Below are 17,500 nucleotides of genomic sequence, written 5' to 3'. Positions count from 1 at the left end.
TTCCAGGGTGCACTGTACATCTGTAATACAACTTTGGATTCAGCAGTACACATTTATCCAAGAGAGTAGAGTACTAACAGAATTCAAAGTTTGGATTCGGAATACGAAGTAAGCTACAAATTGTTCTACTAGCATATGGTACGAGTTTGGATTCAGGAGTACAAAGTTTACTGGATTATGGATTTGGACTCTGGAGTACAAAGTTTACTAGATAATCGATTTAGATTCAGGTGTACAGAGTTTACAAGATTACAGGTTTGGATTCAGTACAAGGTTTACAAGATTACAGATTTGGATTCGGGAGTACAAAATTTATGAATGTCCAATGCTTCTAGGATACACGTTTGAATTCTGAGTTCAAAGATTTTTCAAGAGTACTCTCACTCTTTATAGAACGTAGATCAATGTGTTAGATTTGATGTTGAAAATACAGTTAAAATTGACGTACATTCAAGAGTACAACCCAAGTGTACAATCCAAAAGTACAACCCAAGAGTACATTCAAGAGTACAATCCTGTCAAGAGTACAACAATCGCATTTAGAAGAACAGCTACCAAAAACCTGATCTAACCTTACCTGACAGTCTTGCCTAATTAACTTTACCTGGCCTAACCCTACCTATTTCATCTTACCTGATCCAACGTTGCCTAATTACCCCTACCTTAACCCCATCTAACCTAACCTAACCTCACTTATTAAACCTTTAACAACCTATTTTAACCTAATCTTAATTTACCCAACCAAAATTAACCTGACCTAACCTAACCTACCTTGCTCTAACTCAACCTCACCTGACCGCACTACTGAAGGTAATAACACTATAATCAAGTGTTGGGAACCTATGATTATACGAACGCTTGAAATCAGAGCTAAAATTATACCCGCCACGGTCCTCCCTGCCATCACAAACAACCCTCCCACATGTACTACTCAATCTAGTGTACCGCAGTCTATCTTTAATATTCATCTACTGCTTTAAATCTACCCTATTCATCCCAAAGCATCCCCCCTCATATACCACTCACTCTTCTCCATCCCAAACCACCCTCCCTCATATACTCAACGCTGCTAGTCCACCTAATACCCATCTCAAGTCTTCATACCAATCCATACCACCCTCCCACATATATCCAACCCTGACCTACCTTTCTGAGACCAAGACATCAGTAAAACAAGGAGAAAAGACAGCAGAAAGAAAGCCACCCACAAAGACAAATGAGAAAAAAAGGGAAAATTAAGAAAAACTCAATTCCAGTCCAAGTCATCAGAGCAATTCCAGTACTCACCAAGCATCCCCTCAGGCACCAGTGACGTCACGAGGCCACCAGAGGGCAACTGAAAATGAAAAAGAAAAATTAAAGACTGAAGGAAATGAAGACAAAGATGAAAATGAAAGATGACTGAAGGAAATGAAAAGAAAGTAGAAAATGAAAGAAGACTGAAGGAAATGAAGACAAAGAAGAAATGAAAGAAAACTGCAGGGAATGAAGACAAGGAAGAAATGAAAAGACTGGAAGACAAAATAATGAAAAAAGACTGAAGGAAATGAAGACAATGGAGAAAATGAAAGAAGACTGAAGGAAATGAAAAGAACAAAATGAAAGAAGACTGAAGGAAATGAAGGCAGGGAAGAAAAGAAAAGAAGACTGGAGGAAATGAAGACAAAGAAGAAAAACTGAAAGGGAGACTTAAGGATCATAAGAAGGTTACAGAAAATGAGGAGAAAAAATAAAGACAGAAAATAATGAAAAAAAAAATCCAAAAAAATCCTCACTGCCACGGAGGCTTTGGTGGCATGGTCGGTACAGGTCTTGGGAGAAGGACACCCACAACGCGCCAAGGTTCAAATCCAAGGGATGGCTGGATTTTTTTTTCTAACACGCAGCCGGGACCGTAGGATGGACTATCGCAGCCTAGCCTCGAACCCTACTATTCCCCGGCCCTAAGGAGTAATAAAAGGATTGGCTGTTTATCTATTTCTCAATCTGTGTATCTATCTATCTGTATCTATCTATCTATCTATTTACTTTCTGCAATGGGTCTTGTGATTTACAGCAAGCAACGTCCTTTACCATCCTTCCTCTCTCTCTCTCTCTCTCTCTCTCTCTCTCTCTCTCTCTCTCTCTCTCTCTCTCTCTCACACACACACACACACACACACACACACACTTTCCATAAACATCAAAATCCCGCCCTCCCATCACGAAGTCTGTAGCCTAAAACACACACCCAATCAACACCTACACCACACCAGCCTCTCAGCCTTCCCAGACGCATCCAACACCCTCCTGAGAAACAAAAGAGGATCGTGAACTCCAGGAAAAGGATTGAGTAGCTTCGTTTATAAATTCCAAATCGATTCTGGAACTAGGCGTCCTGATTAATGGTAACTTCAAAGCATTTATACTCTCTCTCTCTCTCTCTCTCTCTCTCTCTCTCTCTCTCTCTCTCTCTCACACAACACACACATATAAATACACCTCCACATGGCACAAACCTAAAACCACACGCAAATTATTCTCTCTCTCTCTCTCTCTCTCTCTCTCTCTCTCTCTCTCTCTCTCTCTCTCTCTCATGACAATTTTAATAAGCAATACTCCATTTGTTTGTTTGTTTGTTTCAACGTATAACGAAATCTTTGAAATAAGCAAAAAAGTTATGGCCGGATTTTCCTTTTTTTTTTATTTTTTATTCTAATAGTTCAATTTCTGTTCCAAAGTTTTCTCTTCAAAAATCAAAATTTTAATTGAAAGTAGAATAATGTTTGTGAGAAAATGGCGATGATGATGATGACAGCGAAGAAGATGATGATGATGATGATGATGGAGATGATGATGATGGTGGTGATGAAGATGAATAAGAATGATGAAGACGACGACGATGATGATGAATATGATGATGATGGTGAAGCTGGACAATGACGAAGATGAAGGTGAGGAAGATGAAGATGAGATTATGATGATGATGATGATGGTGATGGTGAAGGCGACCAAGATGACGATGGTGATGAAGCTAAGAGTGAAGATGATGATGATGATGATGATGACGATGAAGACAGTGATGTAGAAGACGACACTGAAGACGAAGATGGTGATGATGATGATGATGATGATGATGATGATGATGATCATGACGGACACCACAAACCAACCACACACAACAGTTTCGAACCTCACAAATCACCACCACCACCTCTCTCTCTCTCTCTCTATGCGTTTCAAAATAAACTCGACTTTCCCTAACTTCATTCCCAGCATTCCCAATCTCCATTCCCACCCATTCCTACTCTATTCCCACTCACCTACACTCCATTCCCACCCATTCCCAGCATTCCCAAATTTCATTCCTAACCATTCCCAGCATTCCTAAACTCCATTCCTACTCATTCCTACTCTTCCCACTCACTTACACTCCATTCCAATCATTCCTACACGCCATTCCTATCCATTCCTCAGCTCTATTCCCACTCATTCCAGGCCATTCCCAAACTTCCTGACCCATTCCAACTTGGCTTCACACGAGCATCCAACTCCCAAGCTACACCTCAACTCTCTCTCTCTCTCTCTCTCTCTCTCTCTCTCTCTCTCTCTCTCTCTCACAGTAGCTCAGTCCAATGGGATAGTGACTAGAAGGATTGTCTGCACGAGAGAGAGAGAGAGAGAGAGAGAGAGAGAGAGAGAGAAACAGAAACAGGGAAGTCGAAAGAAAAAGATAACGGAAGAGGAGGAGGAAGAAAAACAGAAGCCACAGAAGGACGAAGATGTAAAGAGGAAGAGGAAAGAGGAAGGGAAGAATGGGAAAGAGAAGAGGAGGAAACGGGAGACAAGGAAGAGGAAAGAGAAGAGGAGGAAGAGGAAAGCCGAGAGTAGGAAGAGAAATGAGGAGAGGAGAAAGAGAAATGAGAATGGGAGGAAGAGGAGGAAACGGAAAGAAAAGGTGGAAGAGGAATGAAGAGGAGGAAGAGGAAAGAAGAGGAGGAAGAGGAAAGAAGAGGAGGGAGAGGAAAGAGGGGGAGGGGAATGATGAAGGAGGAGGAGGATGAAGCAAGAGAAGAAGAAAGAGGAAGTGGAAGACAGAAGAGGAGGAACCAGAAAGAAAGAAGAGGAAAACGAAGAGGACGATGACGGGGGGGGAGAGGGGGAAGACGGAAGGGAAGAGAAGGAAGAGGACACAGAGAGAGAAGAAAAGACGAAGAGGAAAGAGGAGAGGACAAAAGAGAAGAGAAAGAGGAAGAACGGAAAAGAAGAGGACAGAGAAGAGGAGGAAGACGGAAGATAAGAGACTGACGAGGAAACAGAAGAAGAGAGGGAAAAAGACAATGATGAAGAGGAAGGAGAATAAGACATGAAAGTGGAGGGAAAAGAAGACAAGGAAGAGGAAATGGAAGTCAAGGAAAAGGAAATGGAAGTCAAGGAAGAGGAAATGGAAGTCAAGGAAGAGGAAATGGAAGTCAAGGAAAAGGAAATGGAAGTCAAGGAAGAGGAAATGGAAGTCAAGGAAGAGGAAATGGAAGTCAAGGAAAAGGAAATGGAAGTCAAGGAAGAGGAAATGGAAGTCAAGGAAGAGGAAATGGAAGTCAAGGAAGAGGAAATGGAAATCAAGGAAGAGGAAACGGAAGTCAAGGAAGAGGAAACGGAAGAGGAGGAAGAGGAAAAAGAAAACAGAGACGAGGAAATAAAGAAAACGAAAAACAAGCAGAGTAAGACGAAAAAACAAGAAAAAAAATACGACCCTCTAATACAATACACACTATAGGTCACTTAATCATAATCCCTAAAAATATATTAATTCACTCCAACCATCTGTCCCTACTCAGTAACGACCCTCTTCCCACGACAACTCCCCCTTCCTGTGCTGCTATATAATCCCTAAACTCTCTCTCTCTCTCTCTCTCCATCGCCTTTCTCTTATAAGCAATTAAGTTCTCAATAAACGTTTCTGTCCCTATTCAGTAACGACACACACACACACACACACACACACACACACACACACACACACACACACACACACACGGACCTTGCACCTCAATATCCATCCTCCCTCATGTTCATCCTCACCCATATAATTCATTGTATTCAGTATTATTTATTATTTATTCTTATCATTCCATTCCAAGTCATCCTCCCTCAGGTACTCCATAATCTTAAGCCTTAAATTTATTCATGGTATAAGTCCAGATTTAATCCCATCCCACCCTCTCTCAAATGCTCCATCAAATTCATTCCAATCGAAGCCTTTCATTCCACCCCAATACATGCCACTTTCCACCCCTATACTGTGCCTCTTTCCCCTCCTCTCCCCCTTACTCTCCTTCCAACCAAGCACATTCCCCATAGCCCAACCTAAGTGCCTACCTACACTCCATTCCATGCCACTCTCCGTCATATACTCCTTAACCCATCCACACTCCCTCCATACCCCTTCACCCCACCCAAACTCTTCACCCCATTCCAAGCTACTCTCCTTCATACACTTCTAACTCCACTCTTTAATATATCCCTCAACCCTAGCCTAACCCTTCATCCCACTCCACACCACACTCCTTCATATCCCTCTCGACATCTCCCATTCCCTCCATACCCATCCTGCCCCACTCCATCCATACTCCTCTTACCTCATTCCATCCATACCTCTCATCCCCACTCAACTCCATCTCATCCCATGCCAGTCTTCTTCGCACCCCCTCAACCACCCACCCACTCACTCCTTCCATACTTCTCCACCCTTTGCTCTTCACTCCCACTCCAAACCACTCCCCTTCATACCCCTCAACCCCTCCCACTTCTTCCACTCCCCCAAATCCCCTTCTATTTCTCCTAAACCCCCTCAACTCCCCTTCTACTCCTCCATACCACCTCAGCTCCCCTTCTACTCCTCCTATACCCCTTCAACTCCCCTTCTACTCCTCCTAAACCCCCCCTCAACTCCCCCTCTACTCCCTCCATGCCCCCTCATCCCCCTCCACTCCTCCCACTCCCCTCTGGCGTCACTCACAGGAAAATTAACGTCCTGGAGGATTTATGCCCCGGCTTGGCATTTACTCCGCGGGTATTGAGCGGGCAATGAGAGGGGAGTGGGGGAGTGGGGCCGCCAGTGCAACAGCCGTGGAGTTATCACAGCCACAACTCACACCACAAACAGGAAAAAAAAGAAAAAAGAAAGGAAGAAGGAACGAAAAAAAAGAGAAAAGGGATGAAGAAAGAAAAAAAGCAAGGAAGGAAGAAAGAACGAAAGAATGAAAAAAAATAAACGAAGAAAAGAAAAAAGAAAAAAGCATGATTAAATACATAACACCTGCATGAGTCACCTGGAAGAAAGGTGAGAAAGTTAATCTATGAGGAAGGTGGTTAAAACTCAGTGCCTCAAATATGATCCGACTGCCTAAATTAAAATCCGCACGAGTGTTATCGCCAACAAAATTTATACCGGAAACAGAAGCAAGTAAAAAAAAAGGGGGGGGGGGAGAAAACACGGATAATTAAGTACAAAACACCTGCCTACATTACCTGGAAGAGAGGTGACTTTAAGTAAGAAATAAATCCATTAAAATCAGACCGTCTCCAATATAATTAACACACAAACCACACCACAAACAGCCAAAAAATATTCCTGACCAATATGCTGCATGTGTGAGCTGCAAGGAAGGCAAGTGTAATTTAAGAACGTTAAATTATCCCTCAGATTCACGAAAGGTTTCCCAAAGGTGAATATCATCTTTTGGTGTTTGCTAGGGTAAAATAGCCTAGTTGCCCCTGGACGACGATGTGGCTAAAATCAGATTGAGAAAATGATCAAGGTCAGACAAAGTGAATTCTCTGTTTCAGAAGCATATTCAGACGTGCATCAATATCAAAGTTAAAAAAAGACAGCTAAATAAATAAACACACACACACACACACACACACACACACACACACACACACACACACACACACACACACACACACACAAAATATGCCTAAATCAAAATCCCTAAACAGCCATCAACGTCAGACTGAAAGAACTACATAAATCAAAGTCTGACTGTACCATACAATAAAAAAAGAAAGAAAAAGACTCAGTAAAAATCTTCTTTAAAACTTGTGCCCAAATCAACATGACACTGAAAATTCTGCATAACTGATAATGGGGAACAAAAGCTTACACAAAAATCGGACCAAAAAATAATCCCCTCAACTTAAAAGGCTGATCAATAACTTACCGGTATGCTATGATCAAGACTGAAAATTTAATCAACACAGACAGACCTAAAATAGAGCAGGAAAAAAAAAACTGGAAAACTTACACGGACCGACAAAAAGAACATCAAAAGGGCTGGGAAAAAGACTAATAAAATCTTGAAATTGAAAAGAAATTAACGGGACTGCATCAACTCGAAAAAAAAAATCAAATGGACTGAAAAAGGATTAAATTTTCATCATTAAAAAGAAAAAACAATAAGTATATATGAAGATCATGCATCACGAGGTGGCTAAATAAACAATGGCTTTCTTTTAGCTGAATGGGTCTTGGTGGACGAGGTATTCACACTGTCGATGGCCCCACCACACAACCCCCCACCCCTTCTCCTTTCTCCTGACCTCCACACCATCCCCTTCCCACAATCTCCCCACCACCCTCTTTCCTTGCCTTCCCCAACATTCCCTTCTCCTGTACTCCCCTTCCCCTCTCAAACCTACCCTCCCCCCGTCAACCTGTCTTCTCTACTTTCCTTCCCCAACCCCTTCCCCACAACCCCCTCCCTACGATACCCACTCCCTCCCTACTCACCCCCTCCTCTACTCCCCTCTCCCACTCTACCACCATCCCACCACCCTTCCCCCCGCCTTTGATTCCCTTACTCAGTCCTCTACCACCCCCTTCTCTCAGACCCCAACCCATTTTCTCCTTCTACTTCCGTTCCTCAACCCTCCACTACCCTACCCATTCCTCCACTCCCCTTTCCCCCTTCACCCGTACGAATCCCACCCTCTCCCTTCCCCTATCCTATATTTTCCATTAAGATCCCCACTCACATTTCTACCCTCTTTCCCCAATCCACAACCACCCTTTAAATATACGATCCCCACCCTTCATCTACCCTCCCTTCCACATCCCCACTCCCCTCCACTCTCTCTACCACGATCCCCCATCCATCTATAATACCTCCATTCCTTACTCCACCACTCCACCTCATCACAACCACCACATTCTTTTCTACCCTCCACCCCTACCTCTTCTTCCACCCCTTCTATCACTATTCGTTCTCCTCCCTCATCCCCCACCTGCTCCTGCACCCCCTCCCCCGCCTCTCCCACCTCTTGTCGACCGTCATATGTTTGCTCACCCCCACATACTCTCCTTCTCTCCCATCCCCCTCTCCCTCCCTCCCTGTCTCCTTCTCTCCTGTACTCTCTCCCTTCTCCCCTCCATGACTTCCTCCTACGTTCCCTCCCTGTCTGCTTTCCTTCCTCCCTCCCTCCTCCTTCCCCCAAGTCTTCCTTCCTTCCCTCCCTGTCTTTCCTTCCTCCCTGTCTCCCTCCACCCCTGCTGACCCTGGCCCTAATCTTTAAAGGTGTCACGGGGAGGTAAGAACAGGTGCAAAATACCTGAAGTAAGGGAGTATTTCAAAGGTAGTTTCTTTTATTATTATTATTATTATTATTATTATTATTATTTATTATTATTATTATTATTATTATTATTATTATCATTATTATTATTATCATTATTATTATTATTATCATCACAATGGCCAGGTAACCACTTATTAGACATTTTTATTCCACCTAACAACACTACGCAGCTGAGGTACAAATTCTGTCCTCTAATCATCTAGTGTGAATCTAATTATAACTCACTAGCGGATAATTACTCAGGTGTCTAATTCTGGCTACCTATGGATCATTTTATAAGGCTGAGGGATACCCGAGGTCTCTACAAAGTTAGTACTGGCTGGTCCGGCGTAAGAACAGATTGCTGGCGGTGAAACTTAGCGTAAGAAGTTTTACTGGAGGTGAAATGTGCGTACGAACAGATATAATAGCGATGAAACTTGGTAGGAGCAAATTAGACAGAGGTGAAATTTGCGTAAGAAAAAATTAAACTGCGGTGAAACTTGGCGTAAGAACAGATTAAATGGCGGTGAAACTTGCGTAAGACGTGACATTATCGACGTGTTTCGCCTCTCGGGAGTTTTGTGTGTGGGGCGGGCGGTCATGTAGAATTTAACGAGTCAACACAGGAGCACAGAAGTTAGGTGTGTTTGTACTGTGGTGGTGGTGGTGTGGTGGGTCACTGTTCCAAGTATAGAGGGAATTGTGTGTGTGTGTGTGTGTGTGTGTGTGTGTGTGTGTGTGTGTGTGTGTGTGTGTGTGTGTGTGTGTGTGTGTGTGTGTGTGTGTGTGTGTGTGTGTGTGTGTGTGTGTGTGTGTGTGTTTTAAGATTACATGGACACCCGTATAGAAGATGTACGTGTGTGCGTGTGTCTACTTAAGGGTCACGTGCATATCGATGGAATATTTGATGGTGTGTGTCTGCGTGTGTATTGAGAGAGAGAGAGAGAGAGAGAGAGAGAGAGAGAGAGAGAGAGAGAAAGAGAGTCTAGGTGAGAATGAGCATGTGTATTTGAATTAAGTGTGCACGTGTACAGTATGTGTGTGTACAGGTGTGTGCATGTGTGTGCGTTTACTAACCACCCAAATCCCAACGGCAGTGTGTATTAGTCATGCCTCTGCCCTAAAAACCTACATGTGCACATTTAACAGCATGTACGTCTTTCCTTGCCCACCAATCTCACTTGTATCTCTCTCTCTCTCTCTACAGCCAACACCTTGACGCAGAGTTAGCTCGCTTCCTCTGCTCACGACCCGAGGACCACTAAATAGCCTGTCTGCTGGGGGTCGTCATCTGCCCAGCCCTGCCTAAGCTGGGGTCGTCATCTGCCTAACCCTACCTAGGGCGGGGTTATCTGCCCAGCGTAAGATGGGGTCGCCATCTGCCAACCCCTGCCTCGGCAAAGGGATCGCCATCTGCCTATCCCTGCCTCGGCAAGGGGGTCGTCATCTGCGTAACCCTGTCTGAGCTGGGGCAGTCATCCGCCAGACCCTGCCTAAGTTGGGGTCACCTGCCTACCCCTGCCTCAACTGGGGTCGTCATCTGCTTAACATTACCTAGGCTGGCGGTCACCTCCCCTGCCTCAGCTAGGACCGTCATCTGCCTACCCCTGTCTAAGCAATCGTCATCTGCCAGACCCTTCCTAAGCTGGGATCACCTACATACCCCTGCCTCAATTGGGGTAGTCATCTGCCTACCCCTGCCTCAGCTTTTCCTGCCTCACCCGGAGCAGTGCTGGCACTGCCCCAACATTCGCTCACCTGCCCTGCGCTTCTCTACACACCTGTCCTGCGCTCCACAACTGCTCTACGCTCATCCACACTTGCCCTGCGGGTCCTGCGCCCACTCTGCGCCTCCCCTCACCTGTTCTGCGGGACTCCATACCTGCACTGTGCTCAATACACCTACTCTAAGTTCCTCCACATGTGTTCTGAGCCCACACACCAGATCTACCCCACACATCTGTCCTACACCCCGAGACCTGTCCTGCCCGGCACAACACTCCTGTCCTACCTCATACATCTGTCCTGCCCCACACCCCTGCACATCTGTCCTACCTCGCACAGCTCTCCTGTCCCACAGACCTGACCTACATCACACACATGCCCTACCCCATACACCTGTCCTGCCGCACACACCTGTCCTGCCTCACACACCTGCCTTACATCACACACCTGTCCTACCCCACATGCCTGCCTGCCGCACGCACCTATCCTGCCTCACACACCTGACCTGCCTTACACACCTGTCCTGCCTCAAACCTATCCTGCCTCACACACCTGTCCTCCCGCCACGTCGTACTCTGCAGGGTTAATTTTAGCGTATAATAAACGTGATACCAAGGCGGCGTCAAGGTGCTCTAAGACTCTAGTGCTCTCCCAGCCTAGCCTAGGGGCCCGCTGGAAGGGCTACCGGCAGGGCGAGGTAGCACAGGGTAGCAGGGGACTACATCACAGCGGTAGCACAAGAGGAAGAGAAGACCAGAACAAATACAAGAGGAGAAGACGAGAAGAGATACAAGAGGAGGAGGATAAGTGAAGAAGAGAGATGAGACAGAGAATCGGAAGACGACGGAGAAGAAAAGTGTGAAAAATAAAAACAAGAACAACCGAGAGAAAAGTATAAAGAAAACGAAAAGAAAAGTGAGAACATAATAAAAGAGAAAGACGAAGTGAAAATGGAATACGAAAAAAAACGAATAATAATAATAATAATAATAAATAATAATAAAAATGAATCAGGTTTGCTTTGGCTCCCTGCTACCCCGCCTGAGAGTGCTTCAGTATCCCCTAAACGTGACTCTTTAACAGAAAACGTAACCCTAGATATACAGTAAGTCAGTGTACAACCGCAAAAAATATATATATATAAACTACACTGTGTACATAGACGTCCCCCAAAGGAGATAATTTTAGTACAGAACTGTGAATAAAGAGTGTGTTTGTAGGGGTGTAAGAGAGAGAGGACTGTACATTTTCACTTGTACATATATTACATGAACCCAAGTGCTCACTGCTAGAATCGGTGAAGTACACAGGAGAGCAATAGGTGTGTGTGTGTGTGTGTGTGTGTGTGTGTGTGTGTGTGTGTGTGTGTGTGTGTGTGTAAATAGGAGGTAAGATGAGTGGCCCTAAGACAATACCATCATTATTAACTATTACTAAAACCTGTAGCGGGAAACTCGCAAATGCCACTCACTGACCATCGTCCATGAGCAGTATTTTTAACCCATATATTATAAGAGTTAGTAAAGCTTTATACCAGTCTGTTGTTGTGTGCGAGTGAGAGCGAGTAGTAGAGAGCTTTTTACCAGGAGTAGTAAAGCTTTATACCGAATTGTTGAGTAGTGGAGCTTATAAATGGTCTTAGTTTCTGTTCAGCATGTGAGCTTTATAACTGTTCTGTGGCCAAGAGCTGTGGAGTTTTAGGTTTGTTGTTGACGGGAAATAGAGCTTTCCACCAGTTTATTGTGAGAAAGACTAGGAGCTTTATACCTTTTCTTTCGTGAGCAAGAATAGAGGAGCTTTGTATCAGTCTGTTTTTGTGAGCAAGTAAACACGAGGTAGAGCTTTATAAGAGTTTGTTTGTTGTGAGCAAGATTAGTAGAGCTTTCTATTGGTTTGTTTTGTTGTGAGCATCTGAGCACAGTGTACAAGAGAGCTCCATTTGTTAAGAGAGTGCCTGTGAGCTTTGTGCATCCAATGTACTGGTCTCAGTTTGTGAGTGTATTTTACATTAAACTCATTTTTTGAAGTATACAGAGCCATGTGTTTGAGTATACCTTACGTTGTTACCTTGGGTTTGCGGGAAAATAATGATCTTGGATATATTTTGAAGTATATACAGCTACTGGGTTTAAGTATACCTTCCACTGTTACCTTGAGTCTGCGGAATAATAATGATCTTGGATATATTTTGAAGTATACACAGCCACAGCGTTTGAGTATACCTTCCACTGTTCCCTTGAGTCTACGGGATACTAATGATTTGGATATATGGATTTGCAACGTGGAATGGAACTGCCAAGAAGGAGAACCCCCCAAAAAATGTTTCGATTGCAACAGTGGTCTATAAAGCGGTGGTCACGAAGATTCGGTTTTTGCCCATGATATGTTTCAGTAAATAAGAAGAGGCAGGAAATGTTAGCTGGACTGCCTATAGGAGAATTAATTGTGTGTGTGGGGGGGGCAGGGGATGTGAGCCTTGTCCCTTCACTCTCACGTCAAGGAGTGTGTGTCACCGTAACAACTTCTCGCTCTGCCCTCCTTATCCCCCCCTCTCTCATCCCATCCTTCCTTCTCTTCCTTTCCCTCCCCTCCCCTCCAATCCTATCGTTCCCTCCCTTCCCCTTCCCTCCCCTCACATCTCATCTCGTCCCCTCCCCTCGTCTCACCTCTCCTCCTTTCTCATCCCGTCCTCTTCCCTTCTCTCCCCTCTTCACGACTCGTCTCCTTTCTTCTCCTCCTCTCCCCGTCTCTCATTCCACCCTCCCTCTCACCTCATCTCCCCTCCCAGTCCATCACCTCCCCTCATCTCCCCTCCCAGCAGGCTCACGTGTTCCCCTCACCCCGCCTCTTTTCTCCCACTCCCTCATAAACACCCCGCAACCATTCCTAAATATTTTGCAAATGCTCCACGCCCAAACAAGGGCTCTTTATCCTTTCCCCACACGCCTCAATATACACCACATACCTTAAACTAAAATATAAAACCTTCAAATAACACACCATAATCATCTTCCAAGTACCCGGGAAATATCTTGCAAATGCTTCACACACGAAAGATAGATTTACTCTCTCGTTCATTGAATATACAGCAGACGCACCCTTTAAAAGTATATTGCTACATAATTACAATATAAGATATAGTCTGCTTTCTTCACCACAGAGATCCCTTTTGACTAGCAACCAAGGAGATTCATTCCCACCTCACAATTAAAGCTCGTCGAATTTCCTGCAGACTTCATATTAGTTATGTGGCCCAGTTCCGTCAGATAAAAGCAGACCGGGAATACTGTTTTACATTATTAGTCCGCGAGTGTCTTGAAAAAAAAAAAAATTAAATTGTGTGAGGTTTTACAATAGAACGCGAGCGACACACACACACACACACACACACACACACACACACACACACACACACACAAAATTAACTCTCTATCTCCCGCCTCATAATCCTACGTGAACCATGATTCATCTCTCGGGAAGCGGTAATATCGACGAAGCTGCTTTGTCTACACTCACTAAGAATATTACCCCTACCACCACCATCACTGCCACTATTACCACCACCACCACCACTACCACCACCACCACCACCACCTTAACTCGCCCTCAAAACCCAAACAGTGCAGGTCTATCACGTTTATACAATAATGAATAATATCCGAGGCAATATCAATATGACTTTCTTTACACCCAGACACAGTATTAACCCCACCACCACCACCCCCCTCACCCCTCCACCACCACCCTCACTCCCCCACCACCACCACCACACCAACCACCACCACCACACCAACCACCACCACCACCACCGCGGTTCTAACTCCTCGTCAAAGGCCTAACAAGCAACTCTATTATATCTTAAACCCCGGCTCAGTTTCCCTTCTTTACGACCTCCGTTCTCCTGTAATTGGTCTCAAACGGCCGTATAACCCAGCTCGGCATCCTTTGGGCTCCCGGGAGGGAAGAGGAAGAGAAGGGAGAAGGAAGAGGTTAGTGGGAAGAAAGAAGGATTAGGATGGTGAGAAGAGGGCTTGGGAAATGGATAAGGACAGAGAAGGACAGGAATGAGGAAGAGAAGGGAAACATTGAGGAAAGAAGGAAAGGACAAAGAAGAGAGAAGGAAATGATAGAGAAGAGAAAAGGAAAAGGGTGAGAAAAATAGGAGGAATAAACGAAAGATGAAGGAGGGGAAGAAGAGGGGAAAAGGAGGAGGAGAAATGAGAACACCCAGAAGACGAAGCGGTGAAATACAAATAGATGGAAATGGAGGAAGAGAATAGAACAAACTTGAAAGGAGGAAGAGAAAGGGAAGGAGAGGACAGACCCAAGAAAATGGCGATAAACCAACTGTCAAACTCATATGATTATTAATTATGTCTTTTGTTTAACACAGATGATTATTAACTTCCTGTCTTTATTAGTTAGGTGTGGCCATACTGTACTTACTAGTTTGTCTGTCACCCACGAGTATACAGAATTATTATTATTATTATTATTATTATTATTATTATTATTATTATTGTGAATATGTGTGGCATAATATCGAACTCTTGTTTTGAATATTTCGTAGCTTTGTACAAAGAAAAAAAAGTTATCTCACTCCAATACGAAGACAATTTTCTACTTTTTATCAAACGTCTATATTAACTTTTGACAACCCGTAAAATAAAGAAAAAAAAAATCAATACACATTCCAAAGACTTTTAAAACAAACTAAGAAAACCCCCTAAAATAAACTCATGTCCTCAAAATGGCACTTCAAACACTCACTTCAGCTTCCCAGTTCACCTAAGCAAGAAAATATAGCTTCATATTCCCTCATCACGCAAACTAGTGCTTCATGAGGCTTCGAGGGAGGAACTGAGACTTGAGGCTTCACTCCCTTCTTGTTTTGTTGACTCGGCTTCCTCGTCTCAATGATTCTCTCTCTCTCTCTCTCTCTCTCTCTCTCTCTCTCTCTCTCTCTCTCTCTCTCTCCATGTTTGGTGTGTGATAAGACATGCTTAGTGGAGCACATGAGTAAGGAAAGGAGGAAACACAGTGATGGGAAAAGAGAGAGAGAGAGAGAGAGAGAGAGGAGGGGGTACTGATACGAAAGCAGTGAGTTACAAATGAACAAGAGGAAAAAAACAATAATCAGTAGAAAAATCAATGATGAGATGAATCACGTAAATCAGAAGGGATAAAAGATTTATGAAGAGATAATGGATAAGACGGAAGAAGGAGGAGTGGAAGAGGAAGTAAAAGAGTGAGGAAGTGCGTTTTTAGAGGGAGGAAAAAAAAAAAAAAAAAAAAGAGGTATAACAAGGAAGACTGGAAGACTTTAGATACATCAAGTAATAATTTTGCACTTAATGTTGTACGATAATTTTGGTGATGCGTACATAATCTTTCGCCTTTTTAAACACACACACACACACACACACACACACACACACACATACATTATGCAGTCTTTGCCTTTTCACACACACACACACACACACACACACACATTATGCAGTCTTTGCCTTTTCACACACACACACACACACACACACACACTAACCAAACCACAGCTGACAGAAAACCACCCCCTAACACAGCCAAACACTGGCCAGCCAAAATGTCGCAAAAAAAAAAAATAAATTAATAAGTAAAATCAACAAATAGATACAGCCAGTAGATCTTTATTCATTTATTTATTTATTGTCATTGCGGTTTAATAGATGTATATAAACCCTTCGTCTTTTGCTGGTTAGCTTTCACTCCGCAATGTTTAGCTTTTACTCCGCAATGTTTAGCTTTCAATCCGCTATGTTAAGGCTTTACTTCGCATTGTTTAGGTGCTACTTCACAATGTTTAGCTTTTATTTCGCAATGTTTAGCTTTTACTTCGCAATGTTTAGGTTTCACTCCGCAATGTTTAGCTTTTACTCCACAATCTTTAGCTTTCACTCCGCAATGTTTAGCTTTTACTCCGCAATGATTAGCTTTTACTCCGCAATGTTTAGCTCTTACTCCGGAATGTTTAGCTTTTACCTTCGCAATGTTTGGCTTTTACCTTCGCAATGTTTAGCTTTTACTTCGCAATGTTCAGCTTTTACCTCGCAATGTTTAGCTTTTACTTCGCAATGTTCAGCTTTTACCTCGCAATGTTTAGCTTTTACTTCGCAATGTTCAGCTTTTACCTCGCAATGTTTAGCTTTTACTTCGCAATGTTTAGCTTTTACTTCGCAATGTTTAGCTTTTACACCGCAATGTTTAGCTATTACCCAGCGATGTTTAGGTTTTACTCCGCAATGTTTAGCTTACAACCTCTATTTTCTTTAAGCTGTTTCTTATTCTACTGCGTTCCTCTTTTTTTTTATATCTTTCCTTTAAACCCTCTTCTTCATCTTCCATCTTATTTACACTTACAAACCTCCACGCCACCTAAAGTTCCCTAAAAATTTCCCTAAACCTAAACCTGCTTCCCTAAATCTCCCTCCAAATTCTTCCAGACTTTGAAAAACTCCCGCCAATTTTTTCCCCTGACACTTCTCCCCCTTTTCCCGATACCACCCACTTTCCCGCCATCATCAGCGCCCATAGTACCTCTAATTACGCCCAATCCACGCCCAGTTCCCGACAAATCACGCCCAATTCACGACAAATCACGCCCATCCACTAGACGTCAGAAACCCAGGCAGGAGGGAAGGCGTTGAGAGACAGGGAAGGTTTAGAGGGGAAAAAAGAAGAGGTGAATCACAACGCATTAATTCCGCGTCACATTTCACCGCCGTTCATTATTTTCCCCACTTCTTTTACACCCCTTGAGGCCTAGATAATTGATGTGTGTGTGTGTGTGTGTGTGTGTGTGTGTGTGTGTGTGTGTGTGTGTGTGTGTGTGTGTGTGTGTGTGTGTGTGTGTGTGTGTGTGTGTGTGTGTGTGCAACCTACGAGAATAGGAGCCTTACAGTACGCTTGTTAACCTCTAGACAGGTCGCAAGGTCACGTTTGGGTAATTAATTGAACAGGTGTGGCAAGGGAGTACGCAGGTGAGGGCCATTAGCTGTCGAGAGGCGCTACTGGGGTAAACCGTCACTAGAGAGCCCCAGGAGAGAGCCAGGCTGTCACTATGAGAGGATGGAGAATGGAGAGGCCTGGAGACAGTTACGATTTGATTAATTTACCTTCCCCTTGTGACTTCAGT

General features: G+C 43.8%; 1 protein-coding gene across 1 annotated transcript in view; it reads left to right on the top strand.

Moving 5' to 3' along the window:
- Positions 1-9,838, top strand: part of CARPB (Carbonic anhydrase-related protein B) — a 161,118-nt gene extending 151,280 nt beyond the window's left edge. The window contains exon 10 of the mRNA XM_080280964.1: positions 9,809-9,838. Within this exon, the coding sequence (XP_080137090.1) occupies positions 9,809-9,831 (23 nt within the window). The 3' untranslated portion in view covers positions 9,832-9,838. The remainder of the gene's footprint in view (positions 1-9,808) is intronic.
- The last annotated feature ends 7,662 nt before the right edge of the window (positions 9,839-17,500 follow it).

Source organism: Coenobita brevimanus, chromosome 87 (assembly GCF_032717465.1).
Source record: "Coenobita brevimanus isolate Jiangsu-jjx chromosome 87, ASM3271746v2, whole genome shotgun sequence".
NCBI classification, from domain to species: Eukaryota; Metazoa; Arthropoda; class Malacostraca; order Decapoda; family Coenobitidae; genus Coenobita; species Coenobita brevimanus.
This window is presented reverse-complemented; position numbering and strand designations above follow the sequence as displayed.